At 42.5% G+C, this 24,942-nt stretch overlaps 1 protein-coding gene across 3 annotated transcripts in view; it reads right to left on the bottom strand.

Moving 5' to 3' along the window:
* Positions 1–24,942, bottom strand: part of LOC130282480 (microsomal triglyceride transfer protein large subunit-like) — a 170,503-nt gene that overhangs the window by 31,943 nt on the left and 113,618 nt on the right. For all 3 annotated transcript variants that reach the window (XM_056530743.1, XM_056530745.1, XM_056530744.1), the window contains 6 exons: positions 22,031–22,199; positions 17,766–17,873; positions 11,126–11,338; positions 5,399–5,613; positions 4,640–4,731; positions 2,290–2,411 (listed from right to left, as the gene is read on the bottom strand). In XM_056530743.1, coding sequence (XP_056386718.1) covers positions 2,290–2,411; positions 4,640–4,731; positions 5,399–5,613; positions 11,126–11,338; positions 17,766–17,873; positions 22,031–22,199 — 919 coding nt within the window. The remainder of the gene's footprint in view (positions 1–2,289; positions 2,412–4,639; positions 4,732–5,398; positions 5,614–11,125; positions 11,339–17,765; positions 17,874–22,030; positions 22,200–24,942) is intronic.

Raw genomic sequence — 24,942 nt, 5'->3', positions numbered from 1 at the left:
AAAATTCTTAATCCTTCCCAGACTTATTAGCTGCTGAATACTACAGAAGAAATTATTTTCTTTTTGGAACACAGAGCTCTCTGCTGACATCACGAGCACAGTGCTCTCTGCTGACATTTCTGTCCATTTTAGGAACTGTCCAGAGCAGAATATGTTTTCTATGAGGATTTTCTCCTACTCTGGATAGTTCTTAAAATGGACAGAGATGCCAGCAGAGAGCACTGTGCTCGTGATTCAGCAGAGAGCTCTGTGTTCCAAAATGAAAAGAATTTCTTCTGTAGTATTCAGCAGCTAATAAGTCCTGGAAGGATTAAGATTTTTTAATAGAAATCATTTGCAAATCTGTTTAACTTTCTGGCACCAGTTGATTTAAAACAAAAAAAGTTTTCCACCGGAGTACCCCTTTAATATAGACAATGATAGACTTACTTTCTGTTCAGGGAATAAAAAACTAGTGGCCGCAGTGGGCGCCATAGCTATATGTGGATCTATTTTATTCTCTTACCCCATGACTAACAATTAACCAGAATTCAGTGTGACTGTCAAGGATACCTGGCATTGTCCTGGGAATACCATACATTTGCCCTTATATCTGAAACATTTGGTAAAGCAATGGCAGCTAACAATGAGTGCGGGTCCTAAAATGGCCGTCAGCTGGCCACCCTGAGATAGTACAATGATTTACTGATATAAGTAATTGATATTTATATTATATGTATTTATCTACTTCTAATGTAAACTTGGTATGACTGCAACCATATCAAGATAAACCTGCATGAAACATGTGTATATGGTGTTTCTAATCTGCTCTTTTATTTTTTGTGTAGTATAATGATAGATATAAAGATACTAGACCCATAAAAACCATTAGTAAAAGTCTACATACCGTATTTTTCGCCGTGTAAGACACACTTTTTCTTCCCCAAAACTGGGGGGGAAAAGTTGCAGCGGTCCCTGCGGCCATCAACGGCCGGGTCCCGCGGCTAATACAGGACATCACCGATCGCGGTGATGCCCTGTATTAACCCTTCAGACGCGGCGATCAAAGCTGACCGCCGCGTCTGAAGGGAAAGTGACACTAACCCGGCTGTTCAGTCGGGCTGTTCGGGACCGCCGCGATTTCACCGCGGCGGTCCCGAACAGCCCGACTGAATAGCCGGGTTAGTGCTTACAGGACACTGGGAGGGACCTTACCTGCCTCCTCGGTGTCTTCTCCGTTCAGGGATCCCCTATATGGCCGGCGCTCTCCTTCCTCGTCATCACGTCGTCGCGTACGTGCGTCGGCGTGCGTAACGACATGATGGCGGCGATGGAGAGCGAGGATAACCGGCCAGCAGCAGAGACGTTCCGGAGTGACGGGGACACGGCGACAGCGATGGAGCGACATCCAGGGCAGCGGTGACGGGTCCGGAGCGGTGGGGACACGTGAGTATTACCTCCTATGCAGTGGTCTTCAATCTGCGGACCTCCAGATGTTGCAAAACTACAACTCCCAGCATGCCCGGACAGCCAACGGCTGTCCGGGCATGCTGGGAGTTGTAGTTTTGCAACATCTGGAGGTCCGCAGGTTGAAGACAACTACAGTAACCCCCCGACCTACGATGGCCCCGACATATGATAAAATCGACATACGATGGCCTCTCAGAGGCCATCGCATGTCGATGTCAGCATCGACATACGATGCTTTTATATGTCGGGGCCATCGCATTAACTGCTATCCGACAGCGCAAAATGCTTAAGCTGCTGTCGGATAGCAGTTTAAGCATCCCTGGCAGGTTCACTTACCTATTCCCGCTGCTCCGGGTCCACTTCGCGATCCTCCGGTGTCTTGCGCATCTTCTCCAGGGTCCGGGCCTTGCTTTCCGGCGTCGTTATTACGTCACTACGCACGCCGCGCCGGCGCAGCAGCGTAATAACGTCACCGGAAAGCGAGGCCCGGACCCTGCAGAAGATGCGCAAGACACCGGAGGATCGCGAAGAAGACACCGGAGCAGCCGGACAGCATCGGGAGCCCCTGGAACAGCAGCGGGAGCGGTGAGGACCTGGTGCGGAGCGGCGGGGACAGGTGAGTATAACTTCCTATACTTTACATTGCACGGATCCCTCAACATACGATGGATTCGACAAACGATGGGTCGTTTGGAACGAATTACCATCGTATGTTGAGGGACCACTGTATTGGGTTCAAAATCTTTATTTTTTTAGATTTTGCACCTATAAATTGGGTGCGTCTTATACGCCAGTGCGTCCTATAGGGCGAAAAATATGGTACTAGAATTCATAGCTGACCTGCATTGCTTTGATATGGTGGTTGTCATTATACAGTGTAAGATCAGATATGCTCCGTTTCAGTAATCCAGACTTTGTGAACAAAAGATCCAGACCATAGGTGGATACTGTTTCGTTTGTAGCTGGAAAACATTAAGACATTTGTGTTATAAGGGAATTAGTAGTTTCCTTACATAAAAAGGATAACCGATAGATTGTAAGAACAGTTTACTGCATATGTTTATAATGCCAATATATCCCTGAGAATGAGACAACAAATGAGGAAATTGGCTAGAAATATCCTTTTACTGAGGTACTGAAGCATAGCCCTTACTTAGGAGGAAGATTTATCAAAACCTGTGAAGAGGAAAAGTTGCCCAGTTGCCCATAGCAACCAATCAGATCGTTTCTTTAATTTTTGAAAAGGCCTCTGAAAAATGAAAGAAACGATCTGATTGGTTGCTATGGGCAACTGGGCAACTTTTCCTCTACACAGGTTTTGATAAATCTCCCCCTATTATATGTTTAGATGTGTTGTAATAGCGTCACAGGCGTGCATGATCCATTCACTAGGGCAAGTGTAAGCAACCTTCGGCACTGCAGATGTTTTGAACTACATCTCCCATGATGCTTTTACAGCTAAAATGCTTGCAAAGCATCATGGGAGATGTAGTCCAAAACATCTGCAGTGACGAAGGTTGCCTACGCCTGCACTAGGGAATGGAGATATATCAGTGTTATGGTAGGCATCATACGCATATTGGGGTGTTCAGAAAGCAACATATATATGTACACTAAGTAGATGTCCCCCTGTACGTTGAATAAAAGTAAAATCTATGGTGAAAATCAGTGTCTTTTCTAAAACATTATGATTTATCAAAACCTGTCCAGAGGAAAAATTGCCCAGCTGCCCATAGCAACCAATCAGATTGCTTCTTTCATTTTGCAGAGGCCTTGTTAAAAATGAAAGAAGCGTGCTGATTGGTTGCTATGGGTAACTGGGCAGCTTTTCCTCTGGACAGGTTTTGATCTCCCCCTATGAGAATGTTGTGGACTAATTCATTCCAACCCCCCCCCCCCCCCCACCCCAAATGCTATTCCAATACCAAGACTATGTCACACACAATTTTTTGTATCAATCTTTGGTTCTTTTTTCATAAATTTTTAGCTGTTTTTTGAGCTACAGCAAAAGCTTTAGACCCAAAATAGGATGTTTTCATTTGGACCTATTTTGAGCTGTTTTACAGTCGGGAATTTGGCCCAGATTACAGGTGGAAAAAAATTTGAAGAAAAAAACAGCTGCTAGCTATAAAATGAAAGTTTATGGGGAGATTTATCAAAACCTGTGCAGAGGAAGAGTTGCCTAGTTGCCCATAGCAACCAATCAGATCACTTCTTTCATTTTGCAGAGGCCTTGTCAAAAATTTAAGAAGGGATCTGATTGGTTGCTTAGGGCAACTAGGCAACATTTCCTCTGCACAGGTTTTGATATATCCCCCCCCTATGTGACCACAGAACCATTTTACTGTTGTGGTCAATAGGCCATAGTAAAAAATATTTCTGTTTGTTGAGCCACTTTATGATTTAAAGGGGTATTTCAGGATTTTTCTCATTTGACTATGCTACAGGGGCTGTAAAGTTAGTGTAGTTCATAATATAGTGTCTGTACCTGTGTGTGACGGTTTTCTCACAATTCTTCTGTGATTTTCACCCCAGTATTTATTTTTACCAGCATACAAAATGAATGTTGTCTCAGATGTTTCCCAGGTTGCAATGAGGCCGAAACCTGACTCACTGGTCAGCTGATGACAGGGAGCCTGTCTACTTCAATGGGTGGAGCGATCGCATGGTGGGAGAGAGATCAATCTGCAACTAATGCAACAGCTGTAGGCCCCCTGATTGAAAACCACAGGTCTTTTGAATGGATGCAGCTCATTTATGTTTCATTGGGTGTGGTGGCTGATATGTGGGAGGGAGGATGATGGAATTATGGGATATGTAGGCAAAAGAAGAAAACTCGAACAGGAAATACCAGTTCACAAAAAGCTAGCCACAGTGTTGTGGTAATCTCACAACATAGCCATTTAGACCCAAGACAAGCGCAGATCCTTCCTAAGCATGTCCAGTACTGTCTGCCAGGTACATACTAAAATCACCTTATGGTGGATAACCAGTTTAAAACTATGTGTGAACATAGACTTAACTGAGAGCAGAAAGTCAGATTTATAGATTTTTTGCAGGGAATTTCTAACTAAGACTATTTAGAAAGTTGCTTCATTTTGCAGTCCAGAATCAAAGGAACAATAAAAAATGTTTTTACTGCAAAGATGTCCATAGCTTTTAATGTTACGTTCTGCAACAATTTACTTACCAGATAAAAGACCAGAAAACACAGTGGAGCTGCCAAGTGGCGATGGTCTCCAATAGTCATTTAGATATCTAAGAGGAATCTTCACAGTCTTCCTGTGTAGAAATAACATTATGTCCAATGAGAGAATTCACATAAATAAATGACCCTACAGTAAGTATTGGCATCTTAAAGACCTTACAGCTTGTCCTGACCTCAAGAGAGTGAGTACCATGTGGCTGCATTAGGGCCTTTGGAAAAATGGGGTTCTGTCTAGTTTAGCCCTAACTGTGCAAAACTCCTCTCTCCATGGAACTGCATTGTCAGCAATAGGTTATGTACAGAAAAGTGAAGTAAATACCACACCTCTCTGTCCTGGTGGCAAAATCAGACTTCATAATAGGAGGCCCATATTGAGATTTTCTATGGAGTCTCGACTGTATATGCCAATGCCTGATCTATTGTAATAATTCTGGAACATCTTTACTTAGAAATCTGTGTTGTGCCATTTCTCTGGTATTCCCCCTAGAAATATATGAATAAATTGACAAATGGGTGTTACCAGTTGGGGGTGTTCCATTACAAACTTGGACTATACCCAATCAGTACTAAAAAATATTAACATACTTATAACTATTCAGGAAGAATTACTGTGGAACAGAACAATGCAGAATTCTTCAGTGATTTCATCATTAAATCTACTTTAATGCTATGATTCTTTTTCTTTTTAGTCTACTTAACAATGCCTCAGTGTATTACAGTCCATAATATGATAAGACTTACATTAACTCATGATTCAGTCTGAGTTTGTGGTATAGTTTGGAGACAAGTAGCTTGGAAGATTCATGGTCCATAAATTCCAGAGCTGCTAAAATGCTGTTGAGGTCCACCATAGAAACATCTATAGACAAGAGAATCTCCGCTGCCATAAGCTGGCTCTTCTTATCATATTCTTGATGTGTTTGAAAGAGAATTTCTGTCAAAGTGTTCTTCACTTCCTATAGATGTGACAAGCACACAATATGTATTATACTTAAAACAGAGGGTCCTTCACAATGTATTTGCCAAAATAGCCACCACATTTTGGTGGCTTACTGTGCCATTTTTTTCCCCAAAATGCAATATGCATTCTGCTTAGTATCTTTTACAGGCATTTGCCCACAGGTTTCTCTGTAGGGCTTGAAACCCCACTGAAAAAAATGTGTAAAATACAGAAAAAGAAACATTTATATATATATATATATATATATATATATATATATATATATTTATATATATAAAATTAAATGGTTGATGTTGTTTTAACCATTAAAAAACACTTAAAGGGGTACTCCACTCCCCCAGCTTTCGGCACATTTAGTTCCAAACGCTGGGTGCAGGCTGCAGGGGTCGTGATGTCACAGCCATGCTCCCCCATGACGTAACACCATGCACCCTCACATAGACTTGCATTGAGGGGGTGTGGCGTGATGTCACGAGGGATGTAGCAGTGACATCACAACCCCGTAGCATGCACAAAATGTTCAGAAAAAGTGTGTAAAAGAGGGTTAAGACTAAGCTGGAAATACTTGCGTAACTGGAAAATTCTGTGAGTGGCAAATAACTGCTTTATTCTTGGATCTTAAGTCAGTGTGTATGAGGCCTAACATTATACACTGCTCAAAAACATAAAGGGAACACTTAAACAACACAATGTAACTCCAAATCAATCACACTTCTGTGAAATCACACTGTCCACTCAGGAAACAACACTGATTGTCAATCAATTTGACATGCTGTTGTGCAAATAGAATAGACAACAGGTGGAAATTATAGGCAATTAGCAAGACACCTCCAATGAAGGAGTGGTTCTGCAGGTGGTGACCACAGACCACTCCTCAATTTCTATGCTTCCTGGCTGATATTTTGGTCACTTTTGAATGCTGGCCGTGCTTTCACTCTAGTGGTATCATGAGACGGAGCCTACAACCCACACAAGTGGCTCCGGTAAGAAGGTTTGCTGTGTCTGTCAGCCTAGTGTCCAGAGCATGGAGGCGCTACCAGGAGACAGGTCAGTAGATCAGGAGACGTGGAGGAGTCCGTAGGAGGGCAACAACCCAGCAGGAGGACCGCTACCTCCGCCTTTGTGCAAGGAGGAGCAGGAGGAGCACTGCCAGAGCCCTGCAAAATGACCTCCAGCAGGCTACAAATGTGCATATGTCCACTCAAACGGTCAGAAACAGACTCCATGAGGGTGGCATGAGGGCCCGACGACCACAGGTGGTCCTGCAACACCGTGCAGGACGTTTGGCATTTGCCAGAGAACACAGAGATTGGCAAATTCCCCACTGCTCTTCACAGATTAAAACAGGTTCACACTGAGCACATGTGACAGACGTGACAGAGTCTGGAGACGCCGTGGAGAACATTCTGCTAACTGCAACATCCTTCAGCATGACCGGTTTGACAATAGGTCAGTAATGGTGTGGGGTGGCATTTATTTGGGTGGCCGCACATCCCTCCATGTTCTTGCCAGAGGTAGCCTGACTGCCATTAGGTACCGAGATGAGATCCTCAGAACCCTTTTGAGAGCATATGCTGGTGCGGTCGGCCCTGGGTTCCTCCTAATGCAAGACAATGTTAGACCTCATATGGCTGAAGTGTGTCAACAGTTCCTGCAAGAGGAAGGCATTGATGTTATGGACTGGCCCGCCCGTTCCCCAGACCTCAATCCGATTGAGCACATCTGGGACATCATGTCTCGCTCCATCCACCAATTTCATGTTGCACCACAGATTGTCCAGGAGTTGTCCGCCACCTCATTAGGAGCAAGCCCAGGCATTGTAGGGAGGTCATATGGGCACGTGGAGGCCACACACACTACTGAGCCTCAGTGGTGTACCAAGCGGGGCGGGGGGCGGCGGTCCACCCCAGGTGCCAGTCACAAGGGGGGTGCCATGACGGAGTCACTCCCCCATCCAGGGGCAGACTGACCGCCCGGTACGATCATACGTCGTCTGAGGGCCCGGCCGAGTTAAGGGCCCACCACCGCTGCTACTGAGGATCCGGGACACTCGTCCCTGATCCCCCGGGGACAGTGCTGCCTTCTCCGGTATGTGCGATACACGCACATACAGGAGAAGGCGTCCCCCTCCATCTGAGGAGATGGGACCTCCGCCCCCACGCAGCACGCAGTACAGGCGCTGATGACATCACTCATCGGCGCATGTACTGTGGAGAGGAGAAGACACGGGCCCATGCTGCTGAGGTGAGCATCATTTTATTTTATTTTTTTAACTCTGCCTATACCTATGGGAAGATGGGGGTGGGCAACTCTGCCTATACTTATGGGGAAAGGGGGAGAGGGGAACTCTGCCTATACCTATGGGGAAAGGGGGGGGACTCTGCCTATACCTATGGGGAAAGTGGGGGGGGGTAACTCTGCCTATACCTATGGGGAAAGGGGGGTTAACTCTGCCTATACCTATGGGGAAGAGGGGGTGGTGGTAACTCTGCCTATACTTATGGGGAAAGGGGGAGGGGGAACTCTGCCTATGCCTATGGGGAAAGAGGGGTTAACTCTGCCTATACCTATGGGGAAGAGGGGGTGGTGGTAACTCTGCCTATACTTATGGGGAAAGGGAGAGGGGGGAACTCTGCCTATACCTATGGGGAAAGGGGGGTAACTCTGCTTATACCTATGGGGAAAGGGGGGGCTAACTCTGCCTATACCTATGGGGAAAGGGGGGGTAACTCTGCCTATACCTATGGGGAAAGGGGGGGGGGTAACTCTGCCTATACTTATGGGGAATGGGGGGTTAACTCTGTCTATACCTACGGTGAAAAGGGGGGGGGCTCTGCTGTCTATTCCTAAGGAGAAAGGGGGATTAACTCTGTTACTATACCTATTGGGAAGGGAGATTAACTCTGCTGCCATACCTATGGGGAAGGGGGGGTTAAGTCTACTGCCTATACCTATGGGGAAGGGTGGTGGGCTAACTCTGCTGCCTATACCTTTGGGGAAAGGGGGTTAACTCTGCTGCCTATACCTACAGGGAAGGGAGGTTAACTCTGCGGCCTATACCTACAGGGAAGGGGGGTTAACTCTGCTGCCTATACCTACAGGGCTATCTAACTGTATGTATTTATAGAGGGGGGAGGGAGGGGGTGTAATTAAGGGGATGGTGCAGGATTTGTTCACTTTATTGATGGGGATTTGGATTTGTTTCTATTTGGTGCAGATGGAAAGTGATTTTTTTAAGGGGGTGCAGGGTTTTATTTTATAAGGGCGGGTTAAGGGGTTTTATTAAGGGGGTTAAGGGGTTTTATTAAAGGGGGTTAATGGGTTTTATTAAGGGGGTGTGCATGGGTTTTATTTTATTAAGGGGGTGCAGGGTTTTCTTTTATTAAGGGAGTGCAGGGTTTTATTTTATTAAGGGGGTGTGCTGGGTTTTATTTTATTAAAGGGGTGTGCAGGGTTTTCATTTATTAAGGGGGGTGCATGGGATTCCAATTAATGAGGGTGTTCAGGTTTTATTTTATTATTAAAGGGGTGTGCAGGTTTTTATGTGTAGGTGTGTATGAACTTTATGTGATGGTGGTGCAGGATTTTTAAATGAAGGGGAGGGGGTGTGGATTTGATGTGTAGGGTGGGTGCTGGGTTTTTATGTGTGGGGGTTATGTGTGGGGGATATGGAGCTGAGTTTTATGGAATAGGGGTGCAGGGTTTTGTAAAAGGGGAAAGAAAGGGCAAGGGTTTTCTAGAAGGGGGAAGAACAGGGATTTGTAGACAGGGGCAGGGCAGGAGTTTTCTATAAGTTTTTCACCAGCCCCTTTCTACAAAACCCCTGTCCTGGCCCCCTTCTGCAAAACCCCTGTCCTGGCCCCCTTCTGCAAAACTCCTGCATTTGTGCAATAAATATTATTGAAAACATTGAAAAAAGTTTGTGCGTGTTTTCTTACTTTCTTGGGTTGGGGGGATGGGGGTAAACACAAGGTCTGCCCCAGGTGGGGGGGGGGGGTGCCAAACAAAGGGTTCGCCCCGGGTGCCAAATGCTCTAGGTATGCCACTGCTGAGCCTCATTTTGACTTGTTTTAAGGACATTACATAAAGTTGGATCAGCCTGTAGTGTGGTTTTCCACTTTGATTTTGAATGTGACACCATATCCAGACCTCCATGGGTTGATAAATTTGATTTCCATTGATAATTTTTGTGTGATTTTGTTGTCAGCACATTCAACTATGTAAAGACGAAAGTATTTCATACGATTAGTTCATTCATTCAGATCTAGGATGTGTTATCTTAGTGTTCCCTTTATTTTTTGAGCAGTGTATTATCATATCATCAGATGAATGAGACATGGTTTTGTTACAAACCCCTGTGTGCTGAACATCTTAATAAGAACATCTATCTAGGTTGAGAGTAAGCATCCTTTTGTTAGAAAATATTTTACAGAGTTCGGTAAATGAAAGGATTTTTTAAAATCTAGTTTTAACAATCTTTGTCCACACACTTTACGGGACTCAGTTCGGAAAAACGTGACAGTACAAGTAGAAGGATACTGAGTAATGCCATTTCATATTTATACAGTATCTATCTATCCATCTATATATATATATATATATATATATATATATATATATTAGAATATATATATACAGAAGCATGTGCATTTTTTTTATCTTATTGCAGTGTGGAATTAGTATAATGTAAGTAAAATTGTAATGTAAGTAGAGCTGATTTATAAAGTTCCCTGACTATTAAAAGTAAATAAGAACATTCATTTATTGTTATTTCCAGGGACTAAAAACTGGACAACCCTAAGAGTCTATTCACATGGGTAGAATTTCCGCACCAATTCCGCTTTTGCTTCCTTGGGTGGTTTCTGGCTTGTGCGGATTTTATTCGGAATTGTTGTGGAATTCCTGCAGAAATTCAGAAGTGTGGAATCCCATAGAAGTTTATTGGGCTTCTATTTGAGGTGGAAATCAGCCCGTGAGAATAGACCCTAACACTTTCCATTGCAAGCTTTAATCCTAAATCAGCACAAATCTTACTTGTGTCCTAAAAGTTTGCTTCAATATAAAATATGTCATCCTAGATTCCAAACTTTTAGTGGCAAAGCCAAACTATCACCTGTAAAAAGTATGAGCTTTTTATGGATTTTCATCCTCTGGTTGTTGCCATCTACTGATAGCAAACAGATCACGAACGTTAAATAACATTAAGGATGTCAGATGAAAAATATTACAATGTATTGCTGTTATTAGCTTTTACTACATGGTCCCCTAATGTTCCACTATATGCTGCTGAGGCTTTTAAGACTACAATGCACTTGATTGACAGATCCACTATAAATGTATCAAGGTTCAAAGTACACAATAGGTCTTCTCTGCCAGCATGGAAAGAAATATCGCCTTATCATGGCGGAAAAATAACATGAAAAAAATTGTTCTTAATCCAGCCAGAACAACCTGAATGTTCCTGACATTTACATTGTAAGTAAAAGAAAAAGCCAACCACCTCATACCTCAGTAGACAGAATCTTTGCTGGGAAGTCTTGCAGAGCAGATAGCGCTGTGCTGCATACTTCTCCTGTGTGCTCCACTGCATACTCAAGTAGAATGGGGATAGTTTCAGGGAGCTGAGCATTCTTCAAAGACAGAAGGTATATTTTCATCTCTGTTTCATCTTCTGCATTATTAAGTCCTTCCAGAAGCGTGGCCTTTGCAAGTTCAACATCCTGCAAAAGTAAAGAGACAAAACTAAAAAACAGAATTGTCCAAGGCATATTTTTATTATTTATTTAGGAATGGAGTTTTATTTTTACATATAGGTAGAATAAAATATAGATACTTGGCTCTCATGTTACACAGGTATACATTTTCCTTAAGGCATGCATACATATTACATTAACAGAGTTTCCTAGTCTTGTATAATTAAAGCTTAATCAATATGTAATAGACAGTCCAGCTGCTATAGCTGATATCATTTGCGTTTCAGTTCTTAAAGGGGTTCTCAGCTCTTAGATATCTTGTCCCCTATCGAAAGAATAAGGGATAAGATGTCTGATTGCCGTTATGGACCCCCACAATCTCCACTGCGGCACCCCAGATATCCAGTGCACGGATAACTGGTGATGCAGGGCAGAGACTTGTGACGCCCCCTCCCATAGACTTGCACTGAGGGGACGTGGCTGTGACGTCAAGAGCCTCCATCGCTGCACCTGACACGCTAAACGAATGCCAGGTGCAGCAGGGAAATCGCTGGGGTCCCCAGCGGCGGCCCCCAATGATCAGACATCTTATCCCCTATCCTTTGGAAAGGGGATAAGATGTCTAGGGGCGGAGTGCCCCTTTAAGCATGTTCAAGATCTTTGTTTACTGTAAGTAAATGGAATCTACTATAAAATATGGATACAGGTCTAATATCTCATACAGCGAGGGGATTGTTACAGTTGTTTTTGGTCTAGAGAAAATTTTGGGAGCTTAGAGGGAACTAGTCACCATGAAAATTCTGATTAATCTGTCAAGATAATTGCATAGAATAGGATTTGCTGTAAAGATTGATTTATAGCTTTGATATATAGATTGTGCAATTCATTAATTGAAGCTACTACTTATTCTGTGTTCAGGAGCCCAGTGGGTGGTCCTAATCAGTTACTGACAGCATTCTTTAACCCCTTTATGACCACAGACGTAAATGTACATTTACGTCCTGTGTATGACCGCGAGCATCGGAGCGGTGCTTGCGTCATACACGGCAGGTTTCGGCTGCTATTGTCCGCCATTAACCCCTCAGATGCCACGATCAGTACAGATCACGGCATCTGCGGAAATGAGCATGTTAAAATAGATGTTCGGATCGCCCGCAGCGCTGCTGCGGTGATCCGATCATCTGTAATGGCGGACAGAGTTCCCCTCACCTGCCTCCGTCTGTCTCCCGGCGTCTCCTGCTCTGGTCTGAGATCGAGCAGACCAGAGCAGGAGATAGCCGATAATACTGATCAATGCTATGTCCTATGCATAGCACTGAACAGTATTAGCAATCAAATGATTGCTATAGATAGTCCCCTATGGGGACATAAAATGTGTAAAAAAAAAAAGTTGAAAAATGTAAAAAAAAAAAAGTGAAAAATTCCCTCCCTCAATAAAAATGAAAAGTATTTTTTTTAAATAAACATATTTGGTATCGCCGCGTGCGTAAATGTCCGAACGATCAAAATGCAATGTTAATGATCCCGTACGGTGAACAGCGTAATTGTAAAAAATAAAAAAAAGTCCCAAAAATTCAGCTTTTTTGTCACATTTTATTGAAAAATTATAAAAAATGATCTAAAAGCTTTATATATGCAAATGTGGTATCGATGATGGCGCAAAAAATGAGCCCTCATACCGCCCTATATACAGAAAAATGAAAAAGTTATAGGTGGTCAAAATGTGGCGATTTTAGATTAATGATTTTGTACAAAAAGTTTTAGATTTTTTTTTAAGCGGTATAAAAATATAAAAGTATCTAGCCATGGGTACAATTTTAATCGTATTGACCCACAGAATAAAGAACACATGTCATTTTTACTGTAAATTGTACAGTGTGAAAACGAAACCCACCAAAATGTGTAAATTTGTGGTTTTCATTTAAATTTCTTCCCTAAAAAATATTTTCTTTGGGTTCGCCGTACATTTTATGGTAAAATGAGAGGTTTCATTAAAAAGTACAATTGGTCATACCAAAAAAAAGCCCTTATATGGGTCTGTAGATGGAAATATTAAAAGAGTTATGGATTTTAGAAGGCGAGGAGAAAAAAACGAAAACTAAAAAATAAAATTGGCCTGGTCCTTAAGGTGAAAATGGGCTTGGTCCTTAAGGGGTTAAAGGCACACTTGTACATTCAAGACTGTCAATCATTCAGTGAGTCCTCCCACAGGACTCCTAGGCCCAGAATGACCAGAAACTTCGATCAGTAAGCTCCAAGTTATAATAATTCTCTTCCCACAAAACTATATATCAATCCGTCCAGCTTCTCTTGCCTAATAACACAATGTCTATAGATTAAATAGCATTTTCATGGTGACAAGTTTGCTTTAAAGCCAGTTTCGCATGAGCATTAGATGGCCATATTTTTTGCAGCTTATCTGGAATTGGTGAGAAGGCTCACAGTCATGTCATGAATTGTTGCTGTAATACAGATGCAAAAATCCGGCCATATCACTCACATGTGAAATGGCAAGCTCATAAAAAGAAAATATTCTGTAGAAAGCTACCAGGACAGGATTTGAGATCTGTGCTTCTGGTATACTTCTCAGAGGATTGTCTACACTGGATAACACTGTAGTAAACTTTGACCTGTTAACATTTTTGAGCCATGCTGGTTTTTAACCTCTAAATCTGAACAAGGATTACCATTAACCCCTTAAGGACCGAGGGTTTTTCCGTTTTTGCATTTTCGTTTTTTCCTCCTTGCCTTTAAAAAATCATAACTCTTTCAATTTTGCACCTAAAAATCCATTTGATGGCTTATTTTTTGCGCCACCAATTCTACTTTGTAATGACATCAGTCATCTACGGCAAAATGGAAAAAAAAATAATTGTGAGACAAAATTTAAAAAAAAAACGCTGTTTTGTAACTTTTGGGGGCTTCCGTTTCTATGTAGTACATTTTTTGGTAAAAATGACACCTTATCTTTATTCTGTAAGGTCCATACGATTAAAATGATATCCTGCTTATATAGGTTAGATTTTTTCGTACTTCTGGAAAAAATCATAACTACATGCAGGAAAATTAATACGTTTAAAATTGTCATCTTCTGACCCCTATAACTTTTTTATTTTTCCGCGTATGGGGCAGTATGAGTTTTTAGCGGTACCATTTTTGCATTGATAGGACTTATTGATCAAAAATGCACTATTTTGGACTTTGGATTTTTTTTGCGCGTACGCCATTGACCGTGTAGTTTAATTAACAATATATTTTTATGATTCGGACATTTCCGCACGCGGCGATACCATATATGTTTATTTTTATTTACACTGTGTTTTTTTTTTATGGGAAAAGGGGGATGATTCAAACATTTAGGGAAGGGGTAAATGATCTTTATTCACTTTTTTCCCACTTTTTTGGCAGTGTTATAGCTCCCATAGGGACCTATAACACTGCACACACTGATCTTTTACATTGATCACTAGTTTCTCATAGGAAACCAGTGATCGATGATTCTGCCACTTGACTGCTCATGCCTGGATCTCAGTCATTCGGCGATCGGACAGCGAGGAGGTCGGTAGGGACCCTCCTGCTGTCCTGTAAGCTGTTCGGGATTTCACCGCGGCTATCCCGAACAGCCCACTGAGCTAACAGGCATACTTAATAGCGGGTTAATAGCGCGCGGCACCGCGATCAATGCCGCGCGCTATTAGCCCGTGGCCCCGCGTTATAGATCGGGAGCGGACACATGACATTCCAGTACGTCATGTGTCCTTAAGGAGTTAACTGACAGCAATAAGGCATCTTAAGGCTAAGTTTCGACTTGTATTTTTTCTGGCCCAAAAAAACGCAAGAAAAAACGTCATGGCATTTTCCTGCGTTTGCTGTTTTTTTCTTGTGTTTTTTCAGGCGTTTTTGTCTTTGAGTGGAAATTGCATTTTTGGCCCCTTTGGCATTTTTTGTTGGGTACCAAAAAGAAAAAAAAAAAAAAAGGGGATGCAGTAGGGATGGAGAAAAATGTATTTAACAAAATGTATGTTTTTTAAATAAACAAGGATCAATTAATGTGGGTGGGCAGGGACTTAAAAATGTTGCTGGCAATAATAAAAATGTAGAAAGGGGCCATTTAAATGCAAAAATTATTTATTTTTTATAATTAATTTTGTTTAACTTTTTGTTAGTAATGTATTTTAATAATGTGTTTAATAAAGTATGTGCGTGTGCATGTTTTTAACTTTTTTCACTTTTTTTTTTTTTTTTTATGTTTTAGGTCATACTACTACTCCCAGCATGGAACAGACTATTCCATGCTGGGAGTAGTAGTACCTGTATTAATAGACAGATCGCCCCGGGTGTCACCCGATGCGATCATCCTTTGTATTGCAAAGATGGGGAGCGGCTTTCTGCTGCGCTTGCATATCTGCACTATACTCCGGCCGGCCAGTGATGTGAATAGAAATTTCCATCACTGATTCATATATTCCGCCCAGAGTGGTGATTGGCTGGATGGTGGCAGCCAATCACTGCTCTTAGTGGGAAATATGAAATCAGTGATGTGAATTTATATTCACATCACTGGCCGGCACGGATTATAGTGCAGAGAGAAAGCTGCTCCGCATTTCAGGGATGAAGGACAATCGCTGCCGGTGTCAGAAGTGATAGACAGATCGCAACAGATGTCAGAAGTGACACCGCTGCAATCTGTCTATTAATACAGGTACTACAGCTCCCAGCATGGAGCAGAGTGTGCTCAATGTTGGAAGCAGTAGTACCTGCAGTTAAGGACAGATCACAGCGGTTGTCACTCCTGACACTCGCTGCGATCATCCTGTATAATGTATATATGCAGGCAGCACAGCCACTCTTCTCTGGTCCCCTGCACTGCCATATATACACCTATTCATATTTCCAGCAGAGAGTTGTAATTGGCTGGAACCATCTGGCCAATCACAGCTCCCTGCGGGAAATATGAATCTTAGATGTGAAGAACTTCACATCACAGCGCTGTACAGTGCAGGGGACCAGAGAAGAGTGGCCGTGACATCTGCTTCTATACATTATATATGTGGATCGCAGAAGTGACACCCAGGGTGATCTGTCTATTAGTACAGGTACTACTACTTCCATCATGGAACAGTCTGTTCCATGCTGAGAGTAGTAGTACTACCTAAAAAAGTAAAAAAAAAGAAAGCACCCTATGAAATGTTATTATAAAATGTATCTCCTCCAAGTCAAAAAAAGAATAAAAACCGCCTGCAAAAATGCCAAAGTTCAAACCCACATGGCGTTTTTCTTGATGTTATTTTTTACTCCCATAGACTTCTATGGGAGAAAAACACCACAATTTCAGGACAAAAACGCCATAGGCTCAACATGCTGTGATTTTGAAAAACTGCCAAGGAGCAGGAAAACGCTAAAAAGGAGTGAAAAAAAACACCATAAGGATTTTAAAAAAGCCAAACTGAAAAATGCAAAGTGAAAAGGGAATTTTGCGATTTCTCATTAATTTACAGCTAACATCTGGCCGAAGCGTTTTTTAATTGAAAAAAAATGCCATGGGGCTGTTTTGGCATTTTTTTTTGGGTAAAACGCCCAAGTAGAAACTTAGCTCACGAATATTCGCAATTCGAATATTATTCGCGAATATCGCATATTCGCGAATTCGCGAATTTCGCGAATATAGCGCTATATATTCGTAATTACGAATATTCGTTTTTTTTTTTGTTTTTTTTTTCACAGTACACATCACAGTGATCACCCCTCTCTGCTTCCAGCTTGTGTGGTGTAAAGAAGGCTGTAATACTACTGTGTGAGACTGGCGTGCGAAACTTCGCATATGCGAATATTAGCATATGCTAATTTTCGTATATGCGAATTTTCACGTATGCTAATTTTGTATATGCTAATATTCACATATGTTAATTTTCGCATACGCGAATTTACGCATATGCGAAAATAAAATGAGAATATAACGAATATGCGAATATTCGCGAATATATGACGAATATTCGTCCATATATTCGCGAATATTCGCGAATTCGAATATGGCCTATGCCGCTCAACACTAGTAATGAATATGTTTTAGTTAAATAAATTGGACACCCCCTCATAAGTGTATATATTGTCCCATTGTACATACTGTAACTATTCTATTCATCACAATGCACATGGCCTTCTATGCTATATCAACAGGCTACAGGAGGCAACCCAAACACCTTTACTCAAGCCCCAGTCTTGATAGGTGAGGCACTCTGTGTAGCACCAGTCTGTGTATGTCATACTAAACACAATATCATAAGAGCAGAAACAAAACATTTTATTCTGCACTGTCATATATGATCGATGACACTTGTTTTTCTATGGAATAGAAGGTGTAGAAGGTTTTCAGTCAATGTAATGTTTGCTCAACAATATACTCCAAACCTAATTTTATTAAGAAATGTTCAGTAAATGTGACACTGTAGCCAACCTTGTCTTCACAAAGATCCATTCTGCACAATTTTCCAACAATTGCTCCAGTTATAATAATTCCAGACTCCATTATGACTGATTGAGAAACTTTCCCTTTCAGTTTTCTCTGGCAATAAAGCAAAACATATATTAATAATAATAATAATAATATGCTTTAAAATATACTGTACATGAAGTATATACAGTATACTGTACATAAAGTATATGAATAATTAGGAATACAACCTCTGTCAGCATCATATTCTATAAATTAAAGGCTAAAGGCTGAAAAATAAAGCAAATATCTGTAAAAGAAATTCCCCTGGCTATGTATCTGCCGCTCCAAAGTTATGTGTCTTCATGGTAAAAGACAACGAACAAACCTTATAAAAAACTATTTTGCAGCCATATTCCAAACCATCTATCCCGACTTTTTGCAAACCTACCAAATGTAAGTAAGAAGCAAAGGATAAATGAAAAAGAGTATGGCTCCAAGATCTGATTTTGCAGGACTGGCTTACGTACAAAGCAACATGACATTTTTAAAGGGGTTCTCCGGTGAAAAACTTTTTTTTTTTTTTTTTTTTTAAATCAACTGGTGCCAGGAAGTTAAACAGATTTGTAAATTACTTCTATTAAAAATTCTTAATCCTTCCTGTACTGCTGAATACTACAGTGGAAATTCTTTTCTGTTTGAAACACAGAGCTCTCTGCTGACATCACAAGTACAGTGCTCTCTGCTGACCTCTCTGTCCATTTTAGGAACTGTTCAGAGTAAAAGGAAATCCCCATAGCAAACATATGCTGTTCTGGACAGTTCTTAAAATGGAAGAGCACTGTGCTTATGATGTCAGCAGACAGCTCTGTGTTTCAAAAAGAAAAGAATTTCCGCTGTAGTATTCAGCAGCTAATAAGTATAGGAAGGATTAAAAATGTTTAATAGAAGTAATTTACAAATCTGTTTAACTTTCTGGCACCAGTTGATTTAAAAAAAACAGAGTACCCCTTTAATCATTACTTATTTGCAAAGGTGTTTTCTTTTCCATTCAACTTAGACTATAAAAAACATAAGGTTGCAAAAGTGGACGCAGACCTTATTGACTTTAAAGGGGTACTCCGGTGCTTACACATCTTATCCCCTATCCAAAGGATAGGGGATACGATGCCTGATCGCGGGAGTCCCGCAGCTGGGGACGCTCGTGATCATGCACGCGGCACCCCGTTTGTAATCAGCCCCCAAGTGTGTTGGCTCCGGGTCTGATTACGGTCGACCGCAGTCCTGGCGGCGTGTGACGTCATGCCTCCGATAGCTATCACGATAGCTATCACGCCCCCTCCCGTAGGCTTGCATTGAGGGGAGGAGCGTGACGTCACACGCCGCCGGCACTGCAGTCGACCGTAATCAGACCCGGAGCGAACACGCTCCAGGGGCTGATTACAAACGGGGTGCCGCGTGCATGATCACGGGCATCCCCAGCTGCGGGACTCCCGCGATCAGGCATCTTATCCCCTATCCTTTGGATAGGGGATAAGATGTGTAAGCACCGGAGAACCCCTTTAAGGGCAATTTATAAAGCTTTGTGCCTGGCGCAGATCAGCCAAAATCACAACATTTTACCGGGTGGGGTTTGCCACATGTTGTCATGCAAAGGGGTGTGACCACCTGCATGCTGAATTTGCTACAATTTATACCTGCCACTAGAGATGAGCGAACTTACAGTAAATTCGATTTGTCACGAACTTCTCGGCTCGGCAGTTGATGACTTTTCCTGCATAAATTAGTTCATCTTTCCGGTGCTCCCGTGAGCTGGAAAAGGTGGATACAGTCCTAGGAGACTCTTTCCTAGGACTGTATCCACCTTTTCCAGCCCACCGGAGCACCGGAAAGCTGAACTAATTTATGCAGGAAAAGTCAGCAACCGCCGAGCTGAGAAGTTCGTGACTAATCGAATTTACTGTAAGTTCGCTCATCTCTACCTGCCACCCATGGCAGCATGTGCCTCTTAATAAATCCAGTGCAGTCTTATGCTAGCAGGGGCACCTGAATCACCAGTTTTAGTAAATTACACACTTTGCATTCCTTTGTGCATTCATTTTTTCATTTACTGGATCCATGGCCCATAGATTTCTGTAGAAGCGCCCCCAACTTTTATATGCCATGTATATACTGGGGTCTTTTTATGAAGCAGAAGGGCGTTTGGATTACCTAAAGCTCCCCAGGCCCAGATACAATTGTTATCTTTTTGGTCCTTAAATTCTCACTGCCTAGTATAACAAGGAAGGAGACCAACCAAGGGTCCCATAGTAGCTGTATGTATACGGTATGGTATGTATGGTATGTACATGGTATGCCTATTAACATGTAGTGTTCAGTTGACACTAATGGTCATGCAATTAATTTTTTACCTTCACCTTATATGGCATAAAGTACGTTGTGCTAGTCCATAATGGTGGGGACATAAATCTTTAAAAAATTAATTCAGCTCATTTTTATTTATGTAAGGCTATGTTTACATCTGCATTAGTGGTTCTGTTAGAAGCCTACACACAGTAAGGTCCACTTATGTCTATCATATAAGGGATCCAGGAAAAAAAACAGAATGATAGCGCAATCCACTCAGATGTTGGTTTAAATAATAATCTTCTTTATTAAAGCCAAATCACAACACGTTTCGAGGCTTACACATGCCTCTTCCTCAGGTAAAAACAGGCTTACATACATGCAGAGTAAAAGTGTCTGTTTAAAAGGATTTTCTTGGCGCCAAAAATCACGAGGCCATGCCCCCTGGGGGCGAGGCTATGGACCTGATGTCAGTTTAATGTTAGATGACTAAACACATATTTAAAATTGCGAGGCCATGCTCCCTGGGGGCGAGGCTACGTAACCTGACATCAGTTTAATGTTAGATGACTAAGCACGCATTTGAAATCGTGAGGCCACACCCCCTGGGGCAGGGCTACAAACCTGATGTCACTATAATGTTAGATGACTAAACACATTTAAAATCGTGAGGCCACGCGGGCTACGGACCTGACGTCAGTTTAATGTTAGATGACTAAACACGCATTTAAAATCATGAGGCCACACCCCCTGGGGCAGGGCTACAAACCTGATGTCACTATAATGTTAGATGACTAAACACATTTAAAATCGTGAGGCCACGCGGGCTACGGACCTGACGTCAGTTTAATGTTAGATGACTAAACACGCATTTAAAATCATGAGGCCACACCCCCCTGAAAAATACTAATAATGACGACTCTTGTGTTGCGGCGATCGGAGCTGGAACTGAAGACATGCTGGGCGCTAGTGCGCAGACGCCAGCTGTGCAAGATACTAGTGATGACAGTTTAGATGTTGCAGGGATGGTGTGAGCCTTTGAAGAAGCCATGGCTTGCGCTGTGTTGCTGGCGGGGGAAGTGGGCCAACCTGCTACAGTTTGTATAATGAATGAATGAACTGAAAAGATATGTATATATATATATATATATATATATATATATATATATATATATAAAATATATATATATATATATATATATTTATAAATATATATATATATATATATATATATATATACATACACACATACATACATATAAATAAATAAATAAAAATAATAATAATTTTAAAAAAAGAAAATAAAGAAAATATAAGTAAAAAAATATATAAACAAAAAAATAAATAAATAAAAAAATAAAAATATATATAATAAATGGTCTCCTTATTTGGTGTATGTGTCACGTTTTTTTGAAATTGTGATTTTGAGGAACTGGGTTAGTAGGGGATTTTGGTATGTATACACATGTATAAACCAACATCTGAGTGGATTGCGCTATCATTCCATTTTTTTTTCAGCATCTCTTTCCATTATTACCATCGGCCTGGAATTTCTCCACAACGACCCCGGAAAAGCGGCACCACTTCCTTGGATACCTACGGACACAGTAGTTGTGGCTCATACACCAACTACCAAAGGTGAGCAGTTTTGCTAGTTTTTGTTCCGACATGGACACACCTAGAATCCAGCAATACCATCCAATGGGAAGCTCTGCCTCTTTCTGTTTTATAATATATTCATATAAGGGATCCAGCACTGACATTATTTTCCTTGTTTTGTTTCTACAATGGAATAGCCCAATGGAAGTTACATAACATATGTGAACAAGGCCTAAATGGGCCAACTCATACCACTGTGTCCAATTTTCTAAATTCATTTTTGGTAGAAGGCATGAAAACAAGTCAATTCCAATGCATTATTATGATCTAAATAAACCCCTTACCAACACAAGGTTAAGAAGTTCAGGTGTAGGGTGTGGTGTAAAGGCTGCAGCATACAGAAATGCTTCTTGTAATTGAATATCTTTATTTTTAGACAAATCTATGAAATCAGACAGGGCACCTAATGTGGCAGGAGATTGGGCAGCAACTGCAGCATCGATGAAGAGAGGCCTGGGAAAAAAAACAAATATTAACATTAGAGATAACTAAGGCTATGTTCATATATCCAGAATTTCCTTGTGGAAGTCTGTATTGGAATTCCACCGGAGATTCGGAACATGCTACAGAGGAAATTCCTTTCTTTTTGGAACACTGATGACATCACGAGCACAGTGCTCTCTGCTGACATCTCTGTCCATTTTAGCAACCATGCATAGCAGATGTATGCTAAGGGCAGCATGGTGGCTCAGTGGATAGCACTGCTGCCTTGCAGCGCTGGGGCCTTGGGTTCAAATCCCACTAAGGACAACAATAAATAAAGAGTTATTATTATGACGTCAGCAAAGGGCACTGTGCTCGTGATGTCATCAGAGAGAATTCCAAAAAGAAAAGAATTTACACTGTAGTATTCAGCAGCTAATAAGTACAGGAAGGATTAAGATTTTTTAATAGAAGTAATTTACAAATCTGTTTAACTTTCTGGCACCAGTTGATTTAAACGAAAAAAGGTTTCACCGGAGAACCCCTTTAACCTTTTCCCCAACAGAGCTTTTATTTTTTCCTCCTCATCTTCTAAGAGCTGTAACTTTTTAATCTCCATCTACATCAGCCATTTTTTTTTTTGTAGAACTACCGTATATACTCGAGTATAAGCCGACCCGAGTATAAGCCGAGACCCCTAATTTCAACCCAAAATCCCAGGAAAAGTTATTGACTCGAGTATAAGCCTAGGGTGGGAAATACCTCATCCCCCCGTCATCATCCATACCCGTCATTAACATCCTCATCATCATCCCCTTGTCATCATCCCACACATCCCCCCTTCATCATCCTCTTATCATCCCACACATCCCCCCTTCATCATCCCCTTATCATCCCACACATCCCCCCTTCATCATCCCCTTGTCATCATCCCACACATCCCCCCTTCATCATCCCCTTATCATCCCGCACATCCCCCCTTCATCATCCCCTTATCATCCCGCACATCCCCCCTTCATCATCCCCTTATCATCCCACACATCCCCCCTTCATCATCCCCTTATCATCCCGCACATCCCCCCTTCATCATCCCCTTATCATCCCGCACATCCCCCCTTCATCATCCCCTTATCATCCCACACATCCCCCCTTCATCATCCCCTTATCATCCCGCACATCCCCCCTTCATCATCCCCTTATCATCCCACACCCCCCCCCTTCATCATCCCCTTGTCATCATCCCACACATCCCCCCTTCATCATCCCCTTATCATCCCACACCCCCCCCCTTCATCATCCCCTTGTCATCATCCCACACATCCCCCCTTCATCATCCCCTTTTCATCCCGCACATCCCCCCTTCATCATCCCCTTATCATCCCACACCCCCCCCTTCATCATCCCCTTGTCATCATCCCACACATCCCCCCTTCATCATCCCCTTATCATCCCACACATCCCCCCTTCATCATCCCCTTATCATCCCGCACATCCCCCCTTCATCATCCCCTTATCATCCCACACCCCCCCTTCATCATCCCCACCCCCCTTCATCATCCCCACACCCCCCCTTCATCATCCTCTTCTCATCATTCGCCCTCAGTGGTCTTCAACCTGCGGACCTCCAGAGGTTTCAAAACTACAACTCCCAGCAAGCCCGGGCAGCCATCGGCTGTCCGGGCTTGCTGGGAGTTGTAGTTTTGAAACCTCCGGAGGTCCGCAGGTTGAAGACCACTGCGGCCTTCAACATCATCCAGCCCCCTCTCACCCCCCTTTAGTTCTGAGTACTCACCTCCGCTCGGCGCTGGTCCGGTCCTGCAGGGCTGTCCGGTGAGGAGGTGGTCCGGTGGGGAGGTGGTCCGGGCTGCTATCTTCACCAGGGGCACCTCTTCTCCGCGCTTCCGGCCCGGAATAGAGGCGTTGCCTTGACAATGACGCAGAAGCACCTATGCGTCGTTGTCACGGCAACGTGACTATTCTGAGGCCGGGCCCGAAGCGCTTAGAAGAGGCCTCCCCGGTGAAGATAGCAGCCCGGAACCAGTATCCCACCGGACCACCTCCTCACCGGACAGTCCTGCAGGACCGGACCAGCGCCGAGCGGAGGTGAGTACTCAGAACTAAAGGGGGTGAGAGGGGGCTGGATGATGTTGAAGGCCGCAGTGGTCTTCAACCTGCGGACCTCCGGAGGTTTCAAAACTACAACTCCCAGCAAGCCCGGACAGCCGATGGCTGCCCGGGCTTGCTGGGAGTTGTAGTTTTGAAACCTCTGGAGGTCCGCAGGTTGAAGACCACTGCGGGTGGGGGAGTTCACTCGAGTATAAGCCGAGGGGGGTGTTTTCAGCACGAAAAATCGTGCTGAAAAACTCGGCCTATACTCGAGTATATACGGTAATTGCACTTTCTATTCCATAAAATATTTGTGGGGTAAAAAAATAAAAATAAACACAAATTAGCAAATTTGGAGGGATTTTGCTTTTATGCTGTGCAACCTATAGTAAAATGAATATGTTATCTCTATTCTGTGGGATAGTATGATTGCAATCCATAATAGGAAAAAGAGGAAAGGAGCATGGTACTCAACAGGAAAAATTATCTTTTATTGTGATTCTGATCAAAGAAAACGGTAAACACATGCCTATGTATGCTGTCTGTATCCTGCTACATAGAGCCTGTTGGACAGTGCCAGGCTTATTTTATGGGCTCTCTGCTGTTCCTTGGTGTTGAGTACCACCAACACCTGAAAACATTTTAGTTTTTTGGAGTTGTAAACCTC

This window comes from Hyla sarda, chromosome 7 (genome assembly GCF_029499605.1).
Source record: "Hyla sarda isolate aHylSar1 chromosome 7, aHylSar1.hap1, whole genome shotgun sequence".
Taxonomy (NCBI): domain Eukaryota; kingdom Metazoa; phylum Chordata; class Amphibia; order Anura; family Hylidae; genus Hyla; species Hyla sarda.
Note: the sequence above shows the minus strand (reverse complement) of the source record. Positions and strands in the feature narration are given on the sequence as shown.